This window comes from Ambystoma mexicanum, chromosome 10 (assembly GCF_040938575.1).
Source record: "Ambystoma mexicanum isolate Mex_15411 chromosome 10, UKY_AmexF1_1, whole genome shotgun sequence".
Classification (NCBI taxonomy): domain Eukaryota; kingdom Metazoa; phylum Chordata; class Amphibia; order Caudata; family Ambystomatidae; genus Ambystoma; species Ambystoma mexicanum.
Window position 1 is genome coordinate 1,401,048,360 of NC_090932.1, and position 27,991 is coordinate 1,401,076,350.

Consider the following 27,991-nt stretch of genomic DNA (forward strand, 5'->3'; position numbering starts at 1 on the left):
TACACTGGCTCCCAGTGGCTGCGAGGATTAAGTTCAAAACCCTCTACATCGTCCACAAGGCTTTCTGGGGCCTGGGGCCTCAATACCTTCAACTCTCTCTTCCTAAATATCTTCCCTCTCGAGCTCTGGGCTCATCCGCCTCCAACTCCCTCAGGGTCAGTCGCTTCTCCAAGCAACGAGTTGGCGGTAGATCTCTCTCTTCTGCTGGGGCCTCCCTCTGGAACAGCCTCCCCACCTCCCTGAAACTTGAGGAGAACCATCTTCGGTTCCGGAAGCACCTAAAAACCTTCCTCTTTGCTTCTGCTTTCTCTCCCCCTCTCCCCTGCTGAAGTCCTGGCGAATCCTGAGACTGCACGTTTTCCTGGCCACCCATCTGATCTCCGGCCCAAGCCCTGCCGGTTGCACGCATGCGCTGCCTTCCTGGCAACCCGTGCACCTGGGAACTGTTTTCTGTATCCCTACAGTTCCCAAACCAGCACTTATGTCTGCACTCACCCTGCAATTGCCACCAGCTGTCCGCTCTTTATTTATTTTATGTTATTATGTTATTATCCCATGTACTGCATTTCCCCCCACCCACACTTTCCTTTTCCCCCTTCCCTTGCACTTGCGCGATCTGAATGACACCTGGCCTAGTAAGATCGTTGTTTATCTTCCCTCTGTTCCCCCTCCCTTGCCTCGTCGCGCCTTGACACACCTGTGTATAGACACGTTACAAATGTCATATCATATCATACCTTGCAACAACCCCAATGTCTATTCACGAATCTTGACCCTGTCTGTCAGACAATGTATTTGTCCCAACATACAAGTTTTTAAAAGAAAGCTGGCATCTACAGTAAACAAATTACCAGTATCTAGAAGGAGTCTGACCTGATCTTCTATAAAATATTAACAGAATACTGACATTGTATAGAAAGAAACTATTTGCTACAGCACAGCAGCCTCGCACACAAGTCAAGAATAATATTAGATAATATTCAAATGAAAGAATCAGCAAATAGGACATCATAAACACATCTTCAATATAAATAATGAATAGAGAAGCATTAATCTGGTGTCCAGAAGTCAAGGTTGGATGCACATACCCAGGTGTGAAAGAGTGATTGCTCTGGTTTGATACACTGAGGCAAAGATTGATCTTTGTTCTGAGCCTCATAATCAGCCTACTAGTTATAGTTATGGACTGAGACTGCGCTGTACAAAAGAGCTCTGAGGACAACTGGTGGGACATGATCTCACTATAACTCCAGCTGCAGTAGAGAATGGGCCATACTTTTTAGTAGACAACCCTGTCCGATAAAATGTCCCTTAAATTAATAAATTGTGTAACAGACCAACGATTTTGATTTTAGGTTGATGAGTAATGAATAAAAACATGAAGTGGGCACAGCATTTTCACAACCTCAGACAGGGGAAGAATGGAATGGTTGTGTGAGTAAAACAATTTCAAAATAGGACATGTGCGGCTTTCAAGTTCGTTTTCGGTTAAAGAGAAGGTGGAAACTGCAAGTGAACGAGAAGGCACATTGCAGTGGGAGACAGTAAAGGAGCAGAGGGAAGTGGGAAACTCGCAGAACAGCTATGGTTGGTAATGCTGATTGTCACACATCTTTATCTATTGGATTTATTCATTTAGTTTGTTTGTGCATATGAAAATTTGTATGATTGCTGTGAATGGGCAGTAGAACACACATTCTGAACCCAGGTCCTGCTGCCTCAGCTAAAAGAGGTGATTTTTTAAGAATGGTAAGTACACATTCATGCTTCTGAGCCAGGTAAATCCGTATTTGATCGCACCTTAGTGGCTCATTAAATCAGTGGTCCAGGTGTGACTTGCCCATCCAAACGTTATGGCGATTGAGCTGAGAGATCGGATTCTAATTATGTCTGTTATTTCTTAAAGGAAGGTTGATGTGTATCAATGTGAGCAAACTAGGTATAACTTTACTAGTGACAGAAATGGTCAAGGATATGACTGACTATTTCAAATTATATGATATGTTCGAATATGAGTGCCAGTTGCCAGTGCCCATTGGAGAATCCTATTGTATTAAACTATCTCCAGATGGAGATACAGCATTGTGTGATATTTTTAGACTGTGGTATGCTGCTACCGTGATAGAAAAGACTCAACATAAAACTGCCAATGTAATGTGACCTTAGTGTACTGTCTGCTATATCAATATTGATTTCATAATGCAATTAACTTTTTTGAGCTTGAAAAAAGCTTTTTTGAACAATTTCGAACATCTGCAGACCGACCTATTACAATGCTTTGGATGGGGAACGTCCCCTTATCCAAGAGGATCGACACAACAATACTTACGCTGTGAAAATGAATTGTCTGATACTTAATAAAGAAAAAATGTCCAATTATCTTTACACTTTTTAGAACAAAATCCTACAAATACAGTAAGAGAATGAAAGCCTGGGTAGTGGATAAGCAAAATAGAAAGGGGTATATATCGCAGGGAAAGACCGATAAGAAAAATAGAAATGGAAAGAGAAAAAAAGGCCAAAGGGAGAAGGCAGATGAGAGGGAGTGGTCACCAGCAAGCACACAATGCTAACTTCTCTCACAGTTAGCTGTGACTAACCATTACTAACCATACTAATTAACTATCCTTAAACGTTGTTGTCTCTACTAAAGGTTATTAAAAACACAATTGTACCCAAATCCTTTTCTGTGTGTAAAGAAAAAGTTCTGGAATTTGGCCAATTCTTTTCAGATAAAATTAACAATTATTCTTTACAAGATTGCTTGTGTTGCCAAAATGCACCCCAACTTGTTGAGTAACTCTCCAGCCACTTGGGTGGACCTTGATATTAAGAATTCTGAGAAAAATTAACGCTTGAAGAGCAACACTAAACTTACATTTTTTGGGATGACAAAAGTCCTGCTTTTCAGTATAAGGTATGTTTTTGCGTGTTTGCACCCCTAGTTTTTCAACAAGTTCATTTGTCACTTAGTCGCATTTATTTTCCTTTTTGGGGAAATTCAACTCTTTAAAGAGTTGTTTCTGATAGGTTAATTGTTTTCAGATCATCATCACCTGGTGCCTTTTCAATCAGGATTCCACCCTGGCTGCAGCGTGGAGACTTCCACTTGTCAAGTGCTGGAGGATGTCCATTGTGTGTTGCATGGTGTGGGCTACGGCTAGCTGGTGTTTCTGGATCTCTCAGCGGCAGTCAACGTGATCGACCATGGGCTGCTCCTAATATCCTTTCCCATTGGGATGGGAAATGGTTGATAGCTTCATGGGTGGTTCCATTACTTCCCATTCAACCATTTGCAATTAGCCTCAGTACTATTCAATCTTGACACAGAATCACTGGGAGAGCCGATTGCTGGCCAGGGCACCCCTATGCACCAGTACGCAGATGATGCCCAGCTTTATCTTTAGGCTTTTTCTGAGAGTGAGATCCCAAATCCCTGGCACTGCTTAAAAAAGTAACATAAGCCAGAATTGTTGTTGTGTTCTTGTTCTAATACTCTAACTTCTATTTTGGCTTACGTTTCTTATGCTTTTTTCTGGTGCACTTTCAGAGTTGGCCTCTTATGCAAAATCTTTGGGTCTTAGTGTGGGTACTTGTCTTTCTTTATTCCACATGTGAATTCATTGCTGAAAGCTGGTAATTACCATCTCTTCTCTTTGAAAGTGGTTAATCCTTAAGTGTATTTGTCTCACTTTCATTTCTTAATTCAAAATGTAGTCTTGTCACAGATTGACTTTTAGAATTCTGTTTTGGCTGTTTTTGCTACAGCCAGACTAGTGTCTGGTACCAGGAAGTTTGACCCGTTTCCCCTGTCCTGCAACAGCTCGATTGGCTCCCATTGGAGGCTAGGATTTTGTTTAAGTTAACCTTTCTAGGGCTAAATGCTGTTAAGCCATGGGCTACTATTTATCTGGACGACAAATTGGTATTTCTGTGGGTTTGAATTTCTTGGCATTCAGGATATTCTTCAGATGCAAGTTCCCAGATGTTGTCATTCCTTGTATTTTAAGAGGGTATTCTCTGGTGCAGCTGTGGTAGATTGAAATTATTGTCCTTTCAGCCTACATTTCATTAACTTAAGATTTAGAGAACTATTAAAAGAAAGCATGCTTTTTAAAGCCTGTCCTTTAGCCATATGTTCTATTGTACTGTATGTCTTTTTTAACTGGTTTCTTTTTGATTTTATATAAAATGTATATGCTTCCTCTGATGCTCTTTTATCATGTTGGCGTGTTATTAAAAATTGAAATATAATAAAATAAACTACTGTATAGCTCTGCAAAGCCTCTCTAAATGTCCTCAGAACATTCCAACTTGTTATCGTCACACAACGTTCTCCATCCCAGATCTGACAATTTGACCAAATCAGAACGCCATGCCTCCACATCAGGCTTCCTTTTATCTTTCCATAATTTTAGGATCACCCTTTTTGCACAATTAAATTCCCCCTAGAAGCCCCTGTATCTCACCATTGTGTATAGTATTTTCAGTGAATGTACTCACCAGTATGTCTAACCTGGGTTGACCTAGAATTTGGTCTCTGATAATCAGGTTCATTTTGGCAAAGTCCTCAGACCAGTATATTGCTTTACAGCACAGCCTCAATATATGTGGCATATTCACATCAGGCCTAAAAAAAGATTTGTAAACAAGGCCTACAGTGTACAAAATTGACCACCAAAAAGACAAATGACTTACCTTTGGTAAAGTTCTTTCAGGTAGGCATGTTAATTTCTCCAACAGATGCATTATCCTGTGAAACATCCTCTTTCATGCAGTCAGCAATGGAAACGTACTCATAGCCACCAGGTGACACAGTCACACTCCGATATTTGACAAATGTCTGCTTGCGCCCCTCTCTGTGTCCTTCCTTAGCATTCTCCCTGCCCCCTCCTCTCACTCCTTCCTCTTCTCTACCTACATACTCTATACATACTTGATGGTGCTCTCTGTCTCTCCTATCTTTTATAATTGGTTCTCTATCGACTGTTCTCCTCACAGAATCTGGTAGGAAGAAGTTTAAAAAGGACATCCTGGTCTCCAACTGCTGACACCTATACCAGTGCCTCCTCCAGGCAAACCTTCACTGTGATCCTCTTTGTCGTTCCCTCGACAGTCCTATGGACTCTTCATATTGTCTCTTTGCTTTCTCCTTTCTCTATTTTTCCCATCAATGGTGGCACCCATTGGGGGCCCTCCTGGCCTCCTTCCACTCCTCCGAGGTCACCATTAATGTTTACCTGAATGGTACCGTCTTGGTCCAAGGCCCTTAGGCCAACCTTCTCCTCTTTGATAGACGCTTCCCGGGCCTCATCAATTTCCTTTCTTCTCCTGCTGTCCCCTCTCTTCCCTCCACGGCTTCCTTGCCTCCCCTGCTGTCTCCTCCTTGGCTACCTTGCCCTCTCTTTCTTCCTCTTCTGCCCCCTTTGGGCTTCTTCTACACATCCACAGGGCATACCTCTGATTTGTACCCCTCCCTGGAAGTCTTTCAAGGACAGTAACCTTCTCCATATTGCCACTCTAAACTCTCGCTCAGGTGCCAAACACTCTTCTGACATCTGCCGCCTGATTGAAGAATTTGACCTTGATGTTCTCGGTCTCGCTGAGACATGGTTCACAGCCAGCTCTGTCACAAGCTTTGAAACTCTCCTTCCTGATGGCTACAAGATCCTCTCCGTGCCCATGTCCAATCATTCCAGAGGGGGTGTAGCCCTGATCTTCCCTGAGTGGATTCCTGCCTCTGTCATTCCTAAGCATTCATTTCAAATGCTTCGTCTGCAGGCTCTCTCTTTCTCCTAGCCACTCCCTTACTTTGGCTACCATTTATCGGCCACCTGGGCAGATATCATCCTTCCTCTCTGAGTGGGTGGACCTCTTCTCTTCCCTGCTGGTCTCGACCACTCAACTCTTCCTTCTTAGAGACTTTAACATCCACCTGGATGCTTCCTGTCCTTCCTCTGGACTCCTTCCCGACCTCTGTGACTATCTATCTCTTTCTATTCTCCCCTCTGGGCCGACTCACTCTGTAGGGCACACTCTGGATGTTCTGATCTTTTCAGACCTTCCCCTTTCTATCCCTCTCACCACTTCTCTCTCCTGGAGTGATCACTTTCCTCTTTCCTTTCAGATCACTCTCTCCACCCCTCAGGCCAAGCTAATCCCAACACTACACCTACCTTCTCAGTTATCTGACCCATGAAGCTTTTGTCAGTTGAGGCTTTTGCTGCCAATTTCTCTCCTCCTCCTCCCCCTTCGGCTGACTCACACCCCGACACAGCCCTCTCTATGCTCCACTCTGCCATATCTAACACTCTTGATGTTCTCGCCCCTGTCCTGAGGATCCGCTTGAAGCCCAAAGCCAAGTGCAACTCTTGGTACGACTCAGACCTCGTCAGCCTTAAATGCAAGTGCAGGGAGGCTGAGAGGAAATGGCATGCTTCCTGTACATCCTCTGACAAATTGGCCTGCTGCCTGCTCCAAAGGCAATACCGGCTTTCTGTCCGCACCAAGAGGAGAGCACACATCCAAACCTGTGTCTCTGCAGCATCCAACAATTTAGCCAAACTCTTTAAAATGTGCAAGGAGCTGGCCAATCCTGCTGCAGTCTCTACCTCTTGTGTCCCCTAAAAGGCCCTCTGCACGGCCCTGGCTTCTCATTTCATCTCTAAAACTCAGGACATCATGTCCTCTCTCCCTTCCTCTCCTCCTCCTCCCTCTACTCTCCGCTCCTAGACAGGGACAAGTCCTATCTATGAAAGTCTTGTCAAAACAGGTTCTCCCCTGTTCCTCTAAAACCATAAAGGACCACATTGACACCCTGGCTCCAGCTTTTGCCAACTTCTGCAATCACTCCTTTGCCACTGGAGTTTTCCCTTGACCCCTTAAGCACTCCCTTGTGCACCATGTTCTTAAGAAACCCTCTGCCGACCCGTCCTGCCCAGCTAACTAACGCCCAATCTCCATCACTCCTTTCCTGGGCAAGCTCCTGTAAAAGCTGGCCATCTCCCAGCTTAATCTCCACACTGAATCTGTTGGTTGTCTCCATGATCATCAGTCTGACTTCTGAGCTGCCAGAAGCACAGAAACTGCTTTCCTGAACATCCATGAAGACCTGCTCTCCAACCTCGATTCCAACACCCCCTGTGTTCTCGTCTTACTTGAACTCTCTTCTGCCTTTGACATCGTCAACCACGCCATCATGCTCAATGGTCTCTGTGATAACCTGGGTATCACTGATCATGCCCTGGCTTGGCTGACTTCTTTCCTCTCTGATCGACCTTCCCAGGTCCAACTTGTGTCCTTCCTCTCCGCTATCGCTATCTCTAACTGTGGTGTTCCCCAGGGGTCTAACCTCTCTCCCTGGCTGTTCAACCACTAACTGCCACTTCTTGCCCACCGCATTGCCTTTCTCTACCCCAACTTTCAGTGCTATGTGGATGACTCTCAGTTCATTTCATTTTCAGGCTCCCTTCAGCCACCTGTTCTCCCTCTCTCATCTCTGACTGTCTGTCTGCTATCCATGAGTGGTGTGCTGTCAATGATCTCTGCATTAATGCCAGTAAAACGGAGATTCTCCTCGTCGGTACACCCACTCCCTCCTTTCCTGTCACTCTCTGGCCGGCCTCTCTTGGCCTTCTTCCTGCTCCCACTTGTGAGGCTAAAAACCTCTGGGTCATCTTCGACACCACACTCTCCTTCTCTCCTCACATCTCTGACGTCTCTAAGAAGCCACACTACCAGCGGCACCTCCGCAGCGGTATTCTTCCTTTACTCTCCTTCCCCCAGAAGGTCACTGTCTTCAGAACTCTAGTTCTCTGTAGCCTGGATTACTGCAACAGCCTCTTTCTAAATCTGCCTGCCTCAACTCTGCGCCCTCTGCAACTAATCCAAAACGATCTGGATGACAAACAAGCACAAGCCATAGCTTCCATGCTCGCTGAACATGGCCTCATCCAAAAAGTCCTCTCCCCTACCCATGATAAAGGCAGGACCCTAGACTGGGTAGCCACCTTGAGCTGTCGGTGGCTACCCAGTCTAGAGTACCCTAGACTGGGTAGTCACCAACAGCTATCACTACAATTACATCCCAACCCTGGACTGAACACCACCTAATTGACTTTAGCTTAGCACTGAATGAACAAACAGCTAAAGATAAAATTATGGCACCCCCTCTTCCCATCAGATCGAAGAAAAACATCACACCAGACAACATCCTGCCTCTCCTCCTTCCTGTGATTAACACCCTTCCAAGCAATTCCGACCCAGCTACTCTGGTGGATTCCTATAATGACACTATGGCAAAGGTCCTAGATACCATTGCCCCACTTGAAGTACGCAAGAGTTAACAACAGACTCACCTTAATACCTGGTTCACCCCTCACCTCAAAGAACTTAGAACGGAAAAAAGGAAACTAGAAACCATATGCAACACTCCCGACCAGAAGAAAATAAACTAAAACTAAAGCTCTGTGCCAATAATTACAAGAAAGAAAGTATCTAAACATAAAAAGAAGTCTTTAATGAAAGAATCTCAAAAGCATGCTCCAATACCAAGGAACTATTTGTGATCCTTCAAGAATTAGAATCGGCCATACCTCCGCCGGATAATGTACCCAAAAACAAGCAATGGTGCACTAGCATTCAAAATGCCCAAGCAAATAAAATAAAAACACTGCAAACCAAAATTGCAGCAAAAAAAGCCTCTCTCCCCCTTGCCGAAATACCAACCAATACCACTCCCAATGACAAGCCTGACTTGGCTCCTTTTAAATTCTCTAAAGTCTCCATTCAGGAAACTGAACAAATCATTGCATCCCTAAAACTGTCAAACTGTAAAGGAGACAACTGTCCAGCCCAAATAATTAAGGATGTGGCCAGAGATTTAGCCCCCTTTATCTCAAAACTGATCAATGCCTCCTTCTCATCCAGTACTGTCCCGAGTATCTTAAAAGAATCCTGGGTTCTACCCCTTCTCAAAAAACAAACTTTAGACCCCTCCATCCCAACAAACTACAGGCCTATCACAACAGTCCCATTCCTCCTCAAGATAATAGATAGAGTGGCCTATCTTCAAATTCGGAATTACCTCGAGGCCAACCAACTTCTAGGCTCCCGTCAATCGGATTTCAGACCCCAGCATGGCACGGAGACAGCATTAATATACCTTAAAGCGCAAATTGACGAGCTCAATGACAAAGGAAACACAGCGATGCTGCTCCTTCTTGATCTGTCGGCAGCGTTCGACTTGGTGCACCATGCAGTGTTATGCAAACACCTAGCATCGTCTGCCCACTTTTCAAGTGAAGTCATAGCTTGGGTCCAGTCCTTTCTAGACAATAGAAACACGTGAGTCTTTTCCACTTCAGCATCAGAAGACCCAATTCAAATAACATGTGGCATCCCACAGGGCTCTTGTGTCTCACCAACCATGTATAATATCTTTACTAAGCCTTTATTTGACAAAGTGGATAGACTGGGTGTCACCTATACAAATTACGCAGATGACACCCAGATCCTCATTCCCCTTTCGGGCAATTTCACCTCGGGTACAGCCTTAGTAAACAAAATATACATCATCATTCAGGCATGGATGATAACCCATGGCCTCTGCCTGAATGACGATAAAACAGAGATCCTGATCCTTGGCTACGCTAACAACCTAAAAAAACTTGACACTAACTATAACGCCTTCAACATTGACAGCAATATAGTTACAGTCGCTGAAGAAGTGAAGGCACTTGGCTTCTATCTGGACTCCACGCTAACTCTAAAAAAAAACAGGTAAACTCATTGGCCTCCTCCACTGCTTACACTGGCAAACTCATTAGAGCATGCAGACCCTTCCTCTCACTAGCAAGATGCATCATCTTAGCTAATGCTCTCATTTTATCAAAACTGGACTACTGTAATGCATTGTACCTAGGAGCAAACAAATATATCATCAACAAATTACAGACACTGAAAAATAATGCGCTCAGAACGGCCCTGAACCTCCCCACCAAATGTCTTAATAACGCAGCACCTCCATACCTGAAGGAAAGAATAATTAGAAAAACCTCTGTACGACCTTCTAGGACAACCAATTCCTACTGCCTTCAAATACCTAGATTCAGACTTAAAAAAACAGGAAGCAACAGTTTCCCAGTAAAAGCGGCCCAGCAATGGAATGCACTACCAATTGAACTCAGAAAGGATCAGTCCTACTTCAGTTTCAGATGGAACACCCTTACCTGGTTACACCTTAACGACCATTAAGGCCAATGATCGCAACTGTATGTATACGTTTATGCTTCTACCTGTACCCTCTACATTTGTAACTAAGTTTCTACATTGTAACTAAGATTCTAAGCACGCTTTGTACCTTTCTATACCTGTAACTAAGCGTTACGTTTTCTTGCTATGCTGTGCGCCCTTTTACCTAAGGGTTTGGTGCGCCCTTCAAATCCATAAACAAACAAACAAACAAACAAACAAACAAACAAACAAACAAACAAACGAAACAGGACTGCAAGACTTGTTTTTGGCTTCGATCCCATGGATAGTATCCATCCAGGATTGAAATCTCTGCACTGGGTCCCAGTGGCTGTGAGGATTAAGTTCAAAGCCCTCTGCATTGTCCACAAGGCCTTCTGGAGCCTGGGGCCTCAATACCTTCAACTCTCTTTTACTAAATATCTTCCTTCTCAAGCCCTTCGCTCATCCGCCTCCAACTCCCTCAGGGTCAGTCGCTTCTCCAAGCAACAAGTTGGTAGTAGATATCTTTGTTCGGCAGGGGCCTCCGTCTGCAACAGCCACCCTGCCTCTCTGACACTTGAGGAGAACCATTTCCGGTTCTGGAAGCACCTCAAGACCTTCCTCTTCGCTTCTACTTTCTATCCTCCTCTGCCCTGCTGAACTCCTGGCTGAAACTGAAATTGCACTGGTCACCTGGCTACCATCTGTTCCCAGGTGTTTCTGTATCCCTACAGCCTCCTACCAGCACCTGACACCTGATGCCTGCACTTACCCATGCACTTGCCACCACTTGGCTGCACTTCTTACTTATTGTATTTATTGGTTTTATTTATTTTGCTGTTATCCTATGTACTGCACTGCCCCCTCCCCTTACCCCTCGCACTTTTCCTTTTCCCTCCTCCCCTGCACTTGTGCGATCTCAATGTCACCTGGTCGGTTGTATACTAATTGACCTTTTCACAATTGACCTCGGGAGAATTGACCTAACTTAGAAGGTCAATTAGGACATATATGCAGGGGGACAGCACCCGCAGCTCCCCACCCACTCCAAAACCCCCTGCAATCCCCCACCCAATCCCCTTATATTATTTATAATCCAAAACCTACCCAACACATATATAAAATAAATAAAATAATATAAAGGTCAATTGCGCAGAAGGTCAATTAGGAACACTATAGTTAGCTCAATCATCCAAAAGGTCAACTTGGGTAATGCCACCTGGCCTAGTAAGATCGCTGTCTCTGTCTTCCCTCTGTTTCCCCCTCCCTTGCCTCGTTGTGCCTTGAAACACTTGTATATAGGCGTGTTATAAATGCCATATCATATCATATCATATCATACTGGTATACCTCTTTGAAGAGCGAGCCTCACTCCTACAACTCTTGTAGAGTGAACTTGAAGGCCCTCTGGTGCTCCATTATTGGCTAATTCATCACACATGGTGATACAGACAATCACCCATTGTGTTATTGTTCTCTTAGAAATAGCCATCCCTTTCTTAAGGCCAGAGTAACCTATAAATAACTGGTCATCCAATCTTTGATCTTTTATCCTAATTAGGTACCATTTTAAAGATCTCAGGGGGTCCAGTCTGTGCAATTTTTCCTCCTCTTTAGACAGGTGTGGCGGGAGAAAGACGACTGGCAACTGTATCTTATGTGATAAATGAAATTCTGTTGCTACTTTAGGTAAGAACGGAGGTTTGATATGGAGAGTCGCTTTGTCCTTTCCAGAGTGTAGTAATTCCAGTTAGCTAGATAGGTCCTGCAGCTCTGAAACTCATCTAACTGAGGTCCAGGCCACCAGAAAGGCCACCTTGAAAGAGAGAAAGCTTAACTGGCACATTTGCAAAGCACAAATGGACCTACCATCAAAATGGTCAAAATTAAATGATGGTCCCATGCTAGGAGTAGAAAGGTTTTGGCAGAAAGTATTTAACAAGTCCCCTAAAAAATGGAAGGACCATGGGCTCTGTAAAAGAGTCCTCTTGAAAATTGAAAGCGCTGCTGAGTAACCTTTAATTGTGTTAACATTCAAGCCTAACTTAGCCAGAAAAAAGTAAAAAGTCTAACAGTGTGCCAGTGGAGCATGACGCCGGGTCTAGCACTCTATCCCAGTACTAACTTAAAAACGTCCCCAGCAACAAGCCTATACAGACTTCACTGATGGGTATCTAGCAGAAAGCATCACACCAAGAACCTCCTCTGAAAGATCCCAATCCTTCACCCCTCCACAACAGGCATGAAGGTTGAGAATCATACTCTTGAGTTGAAACACCCTGCCATTTGATTGGGTCGGTAGATGCACCATCCAAGGTATCTTCCAGGGAGGACCCAGCAGTATGTCAAGTACGACTGGGTACCAGGTCCTCGATGCTCAGTCCGCTGCAATCAATATCATGGTGGAGAGAAAGCTGGGCTCTAGATATGAACACTTCTGTGCTGCGCTCGTTATTAGGTCTGATGATCTGGATATGTCAGTGCAAGGTCACCGGTTGGTAGAAGTGAACCCAGACCTCTAGTAAGGAATTTGAGAACAGGCCTGGTTACCTTATAATTTTCGGTTAAGTGAATCCCCATACATAAAGAGATTCTCATGCTAGGTGCAGTATTTCCAATGAACATTTTTATTATTATTTGTTGCAGTGTAGACACATGGTCTAGAGGTGGTCAGCTGACACGTGTTTCGACCCCGAGGGGTCCTTATCAAGGCGGGATTATTCATAGAAAAGGGGGGATGCTGCCCCAGGATGTGCTTCAAAAATGGTATCAGTAAAGAATAGTCTCTCCCAGATTTGGGTCTGTCATTTGTCCAAAAGCTGATGCTCACAAACATGGTGTGTTGCGGAAGTGAAGTGAATGATCATTCTCTCAAAATACATTTTTTTACTGGAAATACAGCACCTCACTCTGCTTCAACTGCCTCAGCACCAAAGGAATCAGTGGGATTGGTGGGAATGCTTACCGCAGGGTGGCCTTCCAGGGTATCACTAGTGCATCATCTCGAAAGCAACCTCATGATAACTCCCTGGAGCAGTAGATTGTGCTCTTCTTGTTTGAGCTGCATGTGAGGAGGTCAACTTGGGGTTTCCCCCACTTGGAGAAGATCTCCAAATCTTCCTGTTCAGCTCCCACTCATGTCACACCCCCATGAGACAACTAAGCGGGCCTGCTTGAGAGTTCAGACTGCCGGTGAGGTGTGAAGCTATCACTGGTAACCGTTTCTTGATCACCCAATACCACAGGTGGATGGCCTCCCTGCAGCACTCGACCGAGCCCACACCGCCCATCCTGTTAATGTTGTGCATGGCCGTGGTGTTGTCCATGAGGACATGGACAGTTCAACATCTGATGGATGGCAAGAAAGATTGCAATGCCAGATGAACTGCCCTGAGTGCCAGTAAGTTGATGTGGAAGGATTTCCTGGGCATACCCACAAACCACTTGCTGAAATATCCTGCATGCAAGTTCGCCATACCCTCAAGGATGCATACGTGACTATGTTGAAGGCTGGGCATGGCGGTTGGAATGGGCTCCCTGACGGAGGTTGGTTGTGAATGCCCACCAAAGCAGGTCTTGACGGGGGGTCTGAATAATGTCCCTCATGTCCCAGTTGTACTGGGACCACTGGATCCTCATTGATCAGTGTAGAGGCTACATTCGTAGTCTTGTTTCTAGGACTGTGAAGACGTAGGACTTGAGGTGTCCTAGAATCCGCAAGAAAACCCATTCTGGGAGTTTCTTTTTCAGTAGGAAGAGCGCTACGGTGGTCTGAATGGTTGTCACTCTCTCCTCTCTGATGGTAGGGAGGCTTTGTCTTGCTCCGAAGCTAGAACTGCCCATTTAAACTGTAAGCATTTGTGGGCGGATGATCAGCAAGGACTGCTTTAGGTTGATGGAGAAAGATGAACTAGGAAGAAGTTTGCATGTTGTCCATCCGTTCTGTAAGGATCCCTTTTCCAATCTGGCCCAAAGGACGCAGTTGTCTAGGTTGGAAATAGATGTGCATTGTTCCTGTGTAGATGGGCTAGCACCACTGCCAAGACATTCATGAATACTGGCGGGACCAAAGTGAGTCTGAATGGGAGTACTGAGTGCTTCGCACCACAAAACAAATGCACCTCTGATGTTTGGGGTGGATAGGAACATGAAAGTAACCATGCTGCAGATCCAAATATACCAGCCATTCTTAATGTTCCATGGCTTGTAGATCAGTCTCAAGGTAGCCATCCTGAATCAGTCATTTCTAAGGAGCTTCTAAGATGGGTCTGATTACTTCATCCTCTTTGGAATACGGATGTAATGGGAATATCATCTTCTATCCACTTCCTCTGCTCAACAAGCTCCACTGCTCCCTTCAGCAGAAGCTGAGTTGGTTCTTCCAAGAGGAGCTGTTCTAGAGGAGGCAAAGTTAAAATATGTTTTGTTTTGGATGGGGATGGGGGAGGCAGGCTTGGTCTACTAACTGCAGTACCCATCTGCCTGTCATGATTTTCTGACATGCCTCAATGAAGAGTCAAATCCTTCCCTGACAGCAGACTTGTGGTGTGAAAAGGGAAACAATTCAAAGCTGTTTTGATGTTTGCGGTGCGGACGGGATGCGACAGATGCTTTTTGTTTGGAGACTCCTCTGATTCAGGAGGTTCTGAAGAAATCCCTTTTCTGCTTTGTATGTTGATGTTGGGTGATCAAACAGAACACAAGGAGGAGAGGTAAGAGGACAAACTGGCCCACTACTAGCACATCCTCAAATTTAGACGAAGCCTTGAACAAAAAACACATTAGCGCTAGAGGGCTAATCCCTTTAATGCTCAGGTGAACCTCAAATGCTGTATAGGGGATCAGAACCCCAGTCTTGAAAAACAATCCATAGATCAATTATGAAAAAATATAACAAATAATTGTATTAATCTCAAGACAATTGCCCTCATTCTGAGGTTGGGGTTAAGGGAAAAACGATGCCAGTAAAGGATTATCAGCATCGCTTACCCCTACGGGCCATTCCGACCTGTCAGACCGCTATTTACGGCATGTAATCTACGATACTGTAAATACCGGTCTTGGGTCGCGCGTGCGCCCCACCATGCCGAAATTAGTGGCATGGCGTAAACCGGAGCTGATCACAAGTATGGAGCACACGTAATTAACGGCCTCCTTAAGGCCGTAAAGTATCTTACCGGCATGGAGTACACACAGGCATCTCAGAGAAGGAGTAAAGAACCCAGAGCAGTGGTCACAGAGCCACAGGTGCACACAATCAGCACAGGTGGAGGCAATGGAGTGTGCCACAGCAGAAAAGGATGACACCCACACACCACACCCCCTCCCACACCAAGATAAGACCAATAGTGGTAGCAGTACATGAGGCAGGAGGCCCTGCCAGCAATGTCACAACCACTAGAACTACACCAAAAACACCAGGCCCCCCAACTGAGGAGACACAGGGGGAGAAGGAGGGGGAGACAGGCCCAGCATGCAGCACCAGTGCAGCCTCCGCCACCACCCCAGCAGTCCCCATTCCCACGCAGCAGGTCCTGTCCCTCAAGGAAACCCCTGAGCAGACACACACCCCCTACCCGCTAGAATGTGACACCATCACCACCATATTTGGGTGGCGAAATTACCAGATAAGTGAGCAGTATACAAATACACACCTCTCTCCCGGAACAATTGAAGGTGGTGCCTGTGCCCCACACCCATGCCACAGGCAACTATCAGCACACAGTGGGGCCCATGCATGGCATGTCACAACCGTCCAGTACACGGACGCAGAACAAAGTGCTGGAGCACCTCCTCAGGCACACAAGGGGCTACAAATCCCTAACATGGACTACCCAGGAGATATACGACACAAAAGTTGGCCCCCATGCATTGGCAGGCATACCAAATGACATGGGTGCCCCTGACAGCACCCACGTGGATTAGGTGGACCTGCATGGCATGCATGTGGCAGATCACAACCGCAAGCAATACCACTCCCCCAACGTGCAGACGGAAAGCAACGCAAGCAAGAACATCACACATGGGTGGGACCGACATCCCAGAACAATTCATGACTCAATCGGCCAGCTGACCTCCACGCTACCGTGCCGCATGGGGCGACATGCAGGATGACGTTCATGGCTGCTAGGTGAGTCGTCTGACTGTGTCATACCAGTGCATTTGTGCCATGAGGTGTGTGCCTGCATGAACAAACTGGGTCGAAATGATGAAGCCACTGCACAATGTCCACCCCACCAAACACTGTGCCACAGAACCAGTGTAACGGCACATTAGTACAGAATCCCACATCGATGTTGTAAGGCATACCCCAAACACAACATTACCAAAATCTGACAAGGCCAAATCCCGCAGCACATGCACCACTCATTTGCGGCACCCACAACCATAAGGCCATATATGAAGACGCACTGCAGGTGCAGAATATGCCTGCCTCCAGCATGTCACCACACCAGAGAGTCATCCGTGGGAGTGGATTGAACTGAGGGCAGCAGGGATACCACCCCACATCACTGTTTCGGCACACCAATAGCAGTGGTGGAAATCACCATAGTATAGATCGGAGCAGTATGATGAACATGAGCCACTGACTACAGCCAACACACCCAACAACGGATTCACACAGTACACAGCACTTCATGTATCTAACACCTAGACTGCTGCATGCATCTATGAAGTGCCTACCAAGAGATATGCGTGCCAATGTTCATGGACCATTTCATAGACGCTGCCCCTACAGCATTCCATTGCACTGGACACATATTGTAAATGGGCTAAATGCATCCATCGACATGTGCGTATGGGCATCAATAACCTGCTGCCATGTCAGACAAGTGCAGTTCTCCAACATGACAGTCCACACACTTACCTTAATTGGCTAGACATGCAGGTTTTGGCGGCTGTCCGTTGACACCATGGTATCGGACCCCTGTCAGAAACCCACAGACCAGGCCCAGGGAGCCCTAAAATAATGGCCATACCGTGCATGTTTGGAGATGAAGCTGTCAGCTGGCTTGCATAAGGCACATATGAGTTGCCGAAGCTGAACTGGTGGGGGACCCATCTACTGCAATGTGGTGTCCAAGACCCCCATGTCATGTGTGCAGCTGAACAAAATGTGCATCCCTTGGAATGTGGCTCTGTCCCCTGACATGGGACTGCTAGCACCAGATGAAGATGGAGTGAAGGAGGAGGAGGAAGGGGTAAGACAGCATCATGGAGGCGGTGCACGGAGGGACATGTCGTGTGGCTAACAACGTTTGGACATAATAACCAAAACACAAGACAGCAGAGGTCGGCATTACATGGGCACACAGGGCCCTGGGTGTGTGTATACTTGTAGACCATGCACTGTCAGACGTCATGATACACATGCTGAATGATGAATGTCCAGACAGGTTAAACTTTGCAACTCCAAAGGTGTATTGTAATTTTAAATGGATGAGTGTAAACATTCCCTCCACCCGCCCACCCCCTCCCCCAAACTCCACAACAAACCCTCACCCCCCTCACCCTCAACTCCACAACAAACCCTCTTCCCCCAACCCCCCAACTCCACAACAGTACTCCAATGTAGTACATTAAGGCCACATGTAGCAGCAATGACGATTAATCCATGCTCCCGGGGCCCGGGGGAGGCATGAGCGCAGAGTGCGTCGCAGTGGACTTGCTGGTGTGTCACGACTGGATGTGGGCGTGTCCTCCTGCTGATGCTGTGGATTGGTATGTGCAGTCTCAAGGGCATCAGCGATGCGTCCTAGGACGTCACACAACCTGTTTGTGCTTTCGCATTTCCCGGAGTTCATTTAGCCATTCCACCCTGGCCTGGTGGTTGTCCTCCATCAACCCAGCAATGAGGTCAGTCAGCTGAGTTGCACGACATGTATCAAATGATGGGTGTTCATCCCTGGAGGGTGTTGGGCCTACGTGCCCTGGCATGGACTCGACTGGGGAACTTGGCCTACGATCGGCGTATCCCTGTGTGTCTGCAGGAGCACTACGGCCAGGTGTTTCAGGCTCCCCAGAGTCACTGCATGATGCCAGGGGGACATTGCTGGGCTCCGGGGTGTGGACTGTGGGATAGAACTCCTCCTCGGATGCCCCACCGATGGATAAAGGGCTGTCCACATTCTCCTGGGGGCCCGTGGCTGCCACCTCCCCAGCAATGCTAGACTCTGCCGACCTTGGGGTGGCCATTGTGGCAGGCGCCGATGCAGGGAGAGATTGGGGTGGTGCATCCTCCACTGACCTTTCGGGAGCCAGGGTGGTTGTTTTTGTCCGGGCTGGAATGCGGCAGACCCTGGCACTGCCCATGGAGGTGGTTGGACGGCTCTTCTGGGGCTCACCGCTGTCATGATCAGTGCCTGTGGGGGTAGAAGAGAGGGACAACGAGTGAATGTATGATGCGCTAATAGCATTGATGGCTGCATTCACATTTCAGTCATTTGGGGTTTGTGGCCTATTGCGTGTTGCAACAGCACTAGTACATATGCATGTGTATGATATGTACGCAGGTGTCGGAGTTACTCATCCTGCCCTGGTAATGTGCAGTCTGGCCCACACACTGCCGAAGCTGCAGCACAGTGTGCATAATCTTATGTGCAAGTTAGTGCACTATGGTTGATGTGCGTTCTGTACTTGCACTTGGCCCTTCAATGTGTGGCAGTTGGCTATGCATTATTTGGATGGGGGGAAGGCAGCATGAGAAGGTGCCTTTGGCGGCCCTTGGGGGACTATACATCATGTGAATGCCTTTGGCAATGTTGACTTTGGACACTCACCTCCAGCGGCAGACGACGTAGCCCCGCACTCCATATCGCCAACGCCCTCAATTGATTCCGTCCCGATCAGTGACGCGCATGTCTCCTCCCATGGCTCCAGTCTCATTGGGGAACTTGGGCCCCCTCCAGTCTGCATTGCCTTACTCCGGTTGGTGGAGAGGAGGCTCTGCACCCGCACCCGCAAATCATCCCACCGCTTGCGGCAGTCCTTGGGAGTGCGGGGGTGGTGCCTACTGCACTCACCCTTTGGCCGGTTTGTGCCCAGATGTTTTCAGCAGGAAGGAAGCTCTAGAGCAACACAAGAAAAGAAAAAGGGGAGCTGATTTAGAGGCGGGAAGGTAACTAATATCGAGATCCATTTTAGCAAGCTGCTGTAGTAATTTACTGCGTTAATCGCAGTGTATCAGTTCCTCCATACATAGGCGCGTACCTCCACCAGTCCACGGTCGTAATCACATGATCCTGCTCAAACGCCTTAATACGTGCCTCGACATTTAACGGAAAGCATGATTGGTTCCCAAAGGGGGAGTGTTGATTGTGTTTAGAGCGCTATTGGTTAGTGGTTATATCGGTCCATTGGCTACGTTCAGCAAAATGTCAACTATGGTCAAGTTTGTCAGGAACTTGCCTTAGATTCTTGAAGCAGGGAAAAACTCAGAGGATATTAAATTACCAGAGCGTCGGAAGAGTATTATTATAGACCAAGCTAGCGGGAGGTCAGTAGGTAAACTGTATGTATATTAAGCAGATGTCTGCTATAAGTGACCACAATTTACTTAATGGTAAAAAACATCTAAGGTCCAAAAGGCTAGACGCCTTGTATCTTTTTATTGAGTATTCCAGTCCATTTTCTCATTTAACCCATGTATCGAGGTGTTGGTAAGGAAAATTAGTTGTTGTTCTTTTTTCATAAGTAAACTCTTATCTTTGTTTTCCATACTCGGCATCAATTTATAAATTACTGTCCACCTGAAATCATCTGGTAAATGCTGATTTTTGAACCAATGATCAACCATTGGTGCATTCTTCATACGATTTGTGAGGCAACTCTTATGTTCACCAATATGGAGCTTTATCTTACAGTCAATTTTAGCGATGTACACTTTATTACAAGGGCACCAAATTGCGTATATTACCATGGCCGAGTTACAATTAGTATGTAATTTCTGTATCCATGGGGATTTTAGTCCTATATCGACTTCTGTGCTTTTTGAAGTGTGCTTTCAGTAAACACATTGTCCACAGGGATAATGTCCTCAAATCTGGGGAAGACTCCATTGTGTGTAAGGGTAATTAGTTTCAGGGGTTTTAAGCGGATGTCATTCCAGGTTAGTTGCTCTTTTATATTTTTACTACGTTTGAATGAAACCACTGGTCTTGGAACAGGTAGATCTCCTTTTTCAAGGTTCGGCCAATTCTTAAGGATAATTTTCTTGATGTCGTTAGACATGTTGCTAAACGTATTCACAAATACCAATTTTCGGTCCATTTTAGTTTTGGAATGTTCTTTATATTCCAGTAGTGAATCACGGTTGTTGTTGTCCCTTTTTAGTGCTTTCTTGATGATTTTGTGTAGGTAACCTCTTTGGAGCAGTCTGGATTCCATTTTATGTGCCTCCTTGGTAAAGTCTGATTTCTTAGTGCTGTTACGCTTCAGCTTAAAAATTGTCCTAATGGGAGGTTGTCTCTTACGTGTTTAGGGTGGGAGCTGGTGTAGTGTAGTAAAGAATTTCTATCTGTTGGTTTGCTTTAAGGTTTAACAAAAATACTTTTGTTCTCTGGATCGACTGAAATGGTAATATCCAGGAAGTTAAGGTTCTCGATGCTTGAGTTCAATGTAAATTTAAGAAATCTGTCTTGGGTGTTAATCCAACGTAAAAATTCTTGTAGTTCTGATGCTGTACCACGTCAAACCACAACAAATGTTGTCAATATAGTGTCGCCAAAGCCGTATATGATTGACAAACGGATTGGAAATGTGCATGATTTTACTTTTTTCAAAGGCCTCCATGTAAAGATTAGCCACTCTGGGTGAGCACCCATAGTAGTCCCATGGATTTGCTGGAAAAAGTCACCATTGAAGTGAAAGTAGTTCTCAACTAGGCTCATCTCTGCATACCACAGAATAAAGGATATCAGTGTGTTCCCTACTTGGTGGTCTGATAGTAGTTTTTCTTCCAACATATCCATCGACGCTCTTTGCAGGATGTATGTATATAGGGCTACCATATCTAATCCCGGAAGGATTTTGGTAGAGGGATCAAAATGAGCTCCTTCCATTTCTTTAATGATCTGAATTGTGTCCTGTACAAAGCAGGCCATTTTTCGAACCAATGGTTGGAGAAATGCATCTGCAAATTTCGATAAAGGTTCCAATACTGAGTTCACTCCTGAAACTATAGGACGACCGGGGGGGTTTTCCATAGATTTATGTATTGTTGGAAGAGTGTAGAATTGTGGTATCCGTGGTTTGTCTTTTATCAGAAACTCTGCCTCTTTCTTGGTGATCCACCCTCTCTGTTTCGCTTTTTCAACTTTTACGTTCATGATGTTTTGTAATTTCGTAGTGGGGTGTTGGTAGAGGTGTTGGTAGCATTGAAGGTCAAGGAGTTGTCTGTTGCATTCCATCACGTAGTCGTCCCGATTTTGTAGGATGATTGCTCCCCCTTTGTCTGCTTTACGGGTGATAATTTGACTGTTGGTTAGGAGATTCCTCATTGCTTCATTTTCTTTTTTACTTGTGTTATTGACCCAGACCTTTAGGGTAGAAGGAGTAAGGCTTAAATATTTCCAGTTCAAAAGCAGTAGAAGGAGTTCACACAGAAAAGCCCAACAATAGCCTGTTTTGGTAAAGTTAGCAATTAATAGTCTGGCAACACTTTCTCTAATGGCCTTGGGCATCATGGTCTGAAAGGTTCCATACTTTTCCGTACTGTGGTCTTTTCTGAGACATAATAGATATAAAAAGTGTCGACCCATCACCTACATGGAGCGAGCAGGTTTCACAGGCCTTAGAACCTGATTTAGGTGGAGTCATTCCTAACATTCGAATGAATCGTCGAGTGAAGAAAGTTACTGAGCATTGCTGTGTAAAAAAGGAACAGAGAGTAAATGGTGCAAAACGCTCCCTGCCAACAAACCTGTGACATCATCCTGGTAAAAGATGGTGCCGACTAGAGTTGGTTTTATTGGCATTTTTCTCAAACAACAACATCCACCGACCCCCCCTTCCCCTCTCCCTGACCCAATCCCCCCCACTAGGGTTTCTTCAAACTGCAAACCCCAAATGAGTGCTCTACAAACATGAACAGGTGTTAAGACGTTCAAGGAAGGTTCTTCATCTGCGGCTGAGGACTTGGCCGTACAAACGTTTCTAGAGCTGACTGCGTTGAAGGGGATAATTCACAAGATGAGGCATCTTTGGGAGGAATGTGTTCATAAGAAACTAAAACTAAAAATGTCAACTATGCTTCACCCTAAAGGACAAAAAGAAACTAAACAATAAACGATATTTGTAACTTTCAAAATAACAATGCCAACGTTTAAAAAATGCATAAACTGTATTTCGGACTGTTTAGCAAACTATCCCAGCCTTAAACATGTCATAACTTGTCTTTCAAGGCCACATTCCCAGAGAACTTGACGTTCTGCCCACTTAAGTTCCGTATAAGTCTGCGTTTATGTATGCCGGCTCCTGTCACAGAAGCGGCATTTCTTTTTTTCATACGGTAATGCCTAGAAGTGTTTCTTTTAAGCACTTCTACCACTCAATACATTCATCAAATTTCCTGTCGTTTCTAATGCTCTGGTTGGTTTTATAATCGAAGTCATGAAATAGAACATCTCTATATTTATTTACAACATCCAAAACTCTTACTCACGGTTTCAGGCCTTTTTCTGTTGTCTAATTCTGATGCATGAAAACAGTCTCTCAATATGTAGTTCTTTGACTTTATCAATACCTAAATCAAAATAACAAAAAAGACCAAATAAGAGATTGTATGTAATAAGCACATAAGGACAAGTAAATTACTTGAGTAGCTTAACAAATATCACAGGATTACAAACGAGTGGCCTGGGAAGAACGATACCCTTCTCTAACCAGTTCCCACCTTTTGGTTTCCCAAGGCTCTATCTTTCATTTCCTGCCCTCCTTTTTTATCACAGGCAGTAAATGCTTTTCATTCAGCTGACATTGTCACCACACTGCACATGGTTAAAGCACAGCCAGGGTTCAAAGGTGTAGCTTTTACATTTACTCCATTCAAAATGGCAGTATGCTCAGGACGAAGAATTGGCACAGGAAGGGCCAATAGGCATTTAAGGCAATAAAGACAGTTTGTTATGTAATTGATTACTCAAAGGCAGCGGGTAAAATGTTGTTTTGTGGTGCTTGCTTAGGTTGTTTCACAGATTAAATAAGTAGCCTAACAGTGAGTCGCTTTTTGTTTGTGGATAACCACTAGCATAAAACTTGGGAATTTAGTTTGGTGTTTTGTTCAGGACTCAGTCCATTTCATTGGCTAAATGCAGTGTTCTGTTAATGTACAGGGTATACATGTGACTGAACTGTATTCAGAATTTGCAATGCATCTGGTGTTAACCATGAAGGATAGGAGAGTTCCAGAATTCCAATCGATACATAATCATTCATATTTTTCAGCAAAATGCATTTCATGTCTTTTCTAATTCTTCATTCAATCAATCATTCAATCAATATAGTCCTCATTCAGCTCTGAGCCATAAAAGTAATTCCATCAAAGAAATACTTTTTCTGAAAATTAATAATAAAAAATTATAATTCATCACATAAAATAGAGTGGGGTAAGATTCAATTCATCATGTCCGTCTATTTGCATTTAAAACAAGTTAATCATCCATCGAATTGGGGGAGAGAAAGAAGGTACGGAACAGATGAACAAAAAATGAATAACTGACTCTTCACAAATGCTACAGAGCAGGCATATGCCCAAATTTCCTGGACCCCATGACATAGTGAATTTTGCCAACTTCCATGTGTCCAATCTACAATTGATGTACAATGCATGGCCTAATTCTAATGTAACTACATTTGCATGCATTCTTGTACAGTACAAGCACTCCTCATCAATAGCTCTCCAAAACACGGGTCACTCAACTACATGCGTAACCCAAAGCCCATCATATATCTAACACCATCTCTCTATTAAATATTTAAACCTCTGCTAATACACACATTTCATTGGATTTGCATGCTTGCATTCCTGAGGCCCAATGCACTACACTTGGATTCAGCATCATAGTAAATGTAAGTGTTAAACATAGAATTTATTTGATAGAAATAGAAAATGTTACGCAACTAAGTGACTTCTGTACTCCTAGTCCATAGTCCCATTTCCTCTGTACTTATGGGAGCCTGTCCTTTGGGACAGGACCAGAGCCTTTTTGCATAGCAAAATACTTTCCCTCTTTACATTTTTAGTTGTGCTGTGAGGCACAGCAATGTGGGCATAGCTATCCCTTTTGATCCCAGCCACTGAAACACCCGTCAGTCCTTGGATCTGCAAGTCGGATTTATTAAGCTGACAAGTCTTTTTAGGGGGACGGCAGGCAGGGTTATGGAGGAAAGGGGACTATGGACTAAAAGCACTGAAGCCACTACGGTAGGGAACTTTTTCTTACTCCAACATCCCAACCCCTTTCCTCCATAACTAGGGGAGAGTATGTAGCACCAACAACACTGGGAGGTTACCTTAACCTAACCAAAAATGATTTGCAAGAGTGCCGGTCGAAACCTGGCATTTGCCTGTACAGTAATGCTTACAGAAAGCTGAAGGAGAGGCCTAAATAGCTGCCCTACTAATGACATCCATGAGATATTGCTAACAGCATGCACATGAAGGCCCTTGGGAAATTGAAGCCTGTAAGCCTTTAGAATACAAGACACAATCAATCAGGCGATCATGACAAAATGTAAGTGTTCTTCTAACATCTAAAGAATTGAAGTCTTTTTCACTGTCCAAATGAGCAGAAGGAAATAAGGTGGAAAGAATAGCTTCTTGGTTGATATGGAATGAAGAAACAACCGTAGTTTGAAAGGTTGGTTGTGTTCATACAACAGACGCCTTAGAGGATTTCAGAAGACTAACCAGAGCAGGAGCAAGGGAAGCAGCAAAGAAGACGAAATAGACGATTTGGTGATGAATCTATCAGACCGAGTAATGATCAAAGAGGAGATCTCCTTACTAAACAAAGGTTTCTCTTTTGCCCCAACGACTGAATATAACATGACCGAAGTACATATAGCGTTATTTAAATTCATAAAAAAACTTAAACTTAAAAAATTAAATTCTTTGCTACCCAAGTAAGTAAACACACCACAAGGAAAGATTGAGTAATAGCAAGTGAACTTACAATTGAAGACGTAAATAGCATCCATCTTTTAAGATCATTACAAGAAACAACTGAAATTCCGGTGCACCACACAATACATGAATTACGAATTCAACAAATGAGCTTAACATCAGAGGAACTCAAAGTGAAATCTAAAATCACGCTGCAATTAGCACCAGAAAATCTAGTTGATGCTTTTTACAAAGCAGTTACACAGGATCTGAATGATATTACGGACCACTAAAGTAAAATTTCTTCGAAAAGGACTTCCAGTATCGGACCAAATAGCTTATCGCAAATTGAATGGCAAGCACTCAATAATCTAAGACAAGATCCTAAAATAATAATAAAGGAAGCCGACAAAGGCGGGAATAATGTTGTGATGAATAGAGATGATTACATTCTAATGACCAATAACCAGCTATAAACTCTATTTTGCTACACTAAACTTTCTAAAAATCCCAAATTGGAAATGGTATTGGAACTAAAAGAATCAATTCTAAGTTGGCAACGCCAGGGACTACTATCAGACGAAGAAAGTACATTTTTGGAGATCAAACAACCTGTGTTACCCACAATGTATTGCTTACCCAAAATGCATAAGACCTTTTTGAAAATTCCGGAAGGAAGACCTATCCTAAGCAGTATTGGGTGGGCAACAGACAACACAACATCAGCAATCTCCAAACTGTCGCAAATGGAGTGGAAACAAGGGTATTTACTAGCAACATGGGACGTCAAAGCTCTTTACACTTTAATTAGACATGAAACAGCATTGGAAAATATTCAATACATTTTTCAACAAGACTCAGCATCTAACTACCAATCGGTTAACATGTTAAAGGAGATGCTACTTATAACACTACAGAACAATGTTTTTCTGTTTAATAAAGAATTCTTTAAGCAGACTAGAGGTGTTGCAATGGGCGTCAAATATGCCTCTGCCCTTGCCAATTTGGTCATGTCTATGTTTGAAGACAAATATATCTATACGGACGAATCATACGAAAGGAACACCATTTTATGGATCAGATATGTTAATGACGTTTTAATGATCTGGCAAGACACTCAAGAAGAACAGGACCAATTTATGCTAAGGGAAAATTCAAATCCTCTCGGTATAGAATTTACAAGAACATCCAGTGAAAACTCAGTGAATTTCTTGTACCTAATCATATACACATCCGGCAACAAATTGATGACCAGAATATACAGGAAGGAAACCATAGTGAATTCGACACTCTATGCGACCAGTTGCCACCATAATTCAGTGATTAGGAACATCCCGAAAGGAGAATTCATCTGAGCTCGAAGAAACTATTCAGAACAAAAAGCTTTTGAGGATGAATGTGGTCTACTATCAACTTGTTTTAAAGCCAGAGGATATTCCAACAAATGTATAACAACGGCAAAAGTCAAGGCATACAAATTAGAAAGAGAATTAACTTTAACACCTAAATCAAAGATGGAAAAACATCCAGAGAAAGTAAGATTTATCACAACATATTGTGCCAACAATGCTCAACTTCGTTGGCATTTGCTTAAACTTGATCCATAAAGGACTTTGTTAAAGATATTCCAACATTTATATTCAAGTGGGCAAGAACACTGAAAACAAGTCTAAGTCCTTCTTTTCTTCAAAACTCTAACCAGACAATTGGAACAACATGGTTGCCTCAACTGACAGTAGGATTCAGAAAGTGCGGCACATGTTCTATGTGCCAATATGCACTAGACAATACGAATGTATTCAAAGACTCATATGGAATCAAGACCACAATGACTGAAAACCTAAACTGTAGATCGAAATTTGTGATTTATACAATTAAATGTAAATGCAATCTTGTCTATATAGACAGTACCATTAGAGAAATGAGGACAAGGAAACGGGAACACATGTCGTCCATTGGGTGCCAAGACACAACATTGCCATTAGCCCATCATTGGCAGTTGAACCACCAATTATGAGATAAAAGGGGCATAAGGTTTGTGGGTCTTAAAAAGGTGACACTAGGACCCAGAGTTGGTAACCAAGAATTGAGACTAAGGCAAGAAGAGGCTAAATTAATCTGCAAATATAGAACGATGGCGAGGGGCCTTAATTCTGATAATGAGATGTCCTCTTTTTTGTGACCTACTTACAACTTTTTTTTAAAAATCATGTATTTTGTTAACAAAGGCTATTACCTGTTAATAAAGAATTATCAATTATGATCGCCTATCCACAGCTATTCAAGTCAGGAGGAATGGTGCTTGGGTTTAATGAGTTAAATCAGTCACAATGAGTGGTACCTAAATAGACCGGTTCTCAATCTCAATCAATAACCTTTAAAGACTGATATGTAAAATATTGAGCAAAATTGGGTTTAAAACTTGGGGCCTTAATTTCAAAATCTAGAGCCTACAGGAATAGCACAAATAATGTTTCTCAATTGTTTTTAATATGATTGTTTTTTTTAAAATCTAAGCGTGAGTAAAAGTAGGAGCCTGTATTTTAACACCTAGCTATGGGAAATGTCCCAAAGTATGGTGGCTGTAATGGAAACAGAAGTAGGACTACTCCTGTTTCCATGACAGCACTCAATAAACATAATTCATTAGTCGTT

The 27,991-nt window shown here is 44.1% G+C and overlaps 1 protein-coding gene across 2 annotated transcripts in view; it reads right to left on the reverse strand.

Moving 5' to 3' along the window:
- MYO1H (myosin IH) overlaps positions 1–27,991 on the reverse strand; it is an 833,585-nt gene that overhangs the window by 339,511 nt on the left and 466,083 nt on the right. For both annotated transcript variants that reach the window (XM_069619421.1, XM_069619420.1), the window contains exon 18: positions 22,895–22,975. In XM_069619421.1, coding sequence (XP_069475522.1) covers positions 22,895–22,975 — 81 coding nt within the window. The remainder of the gene's footprint in view (positions 1–22,894; positions 22,976–27,991) is intronic.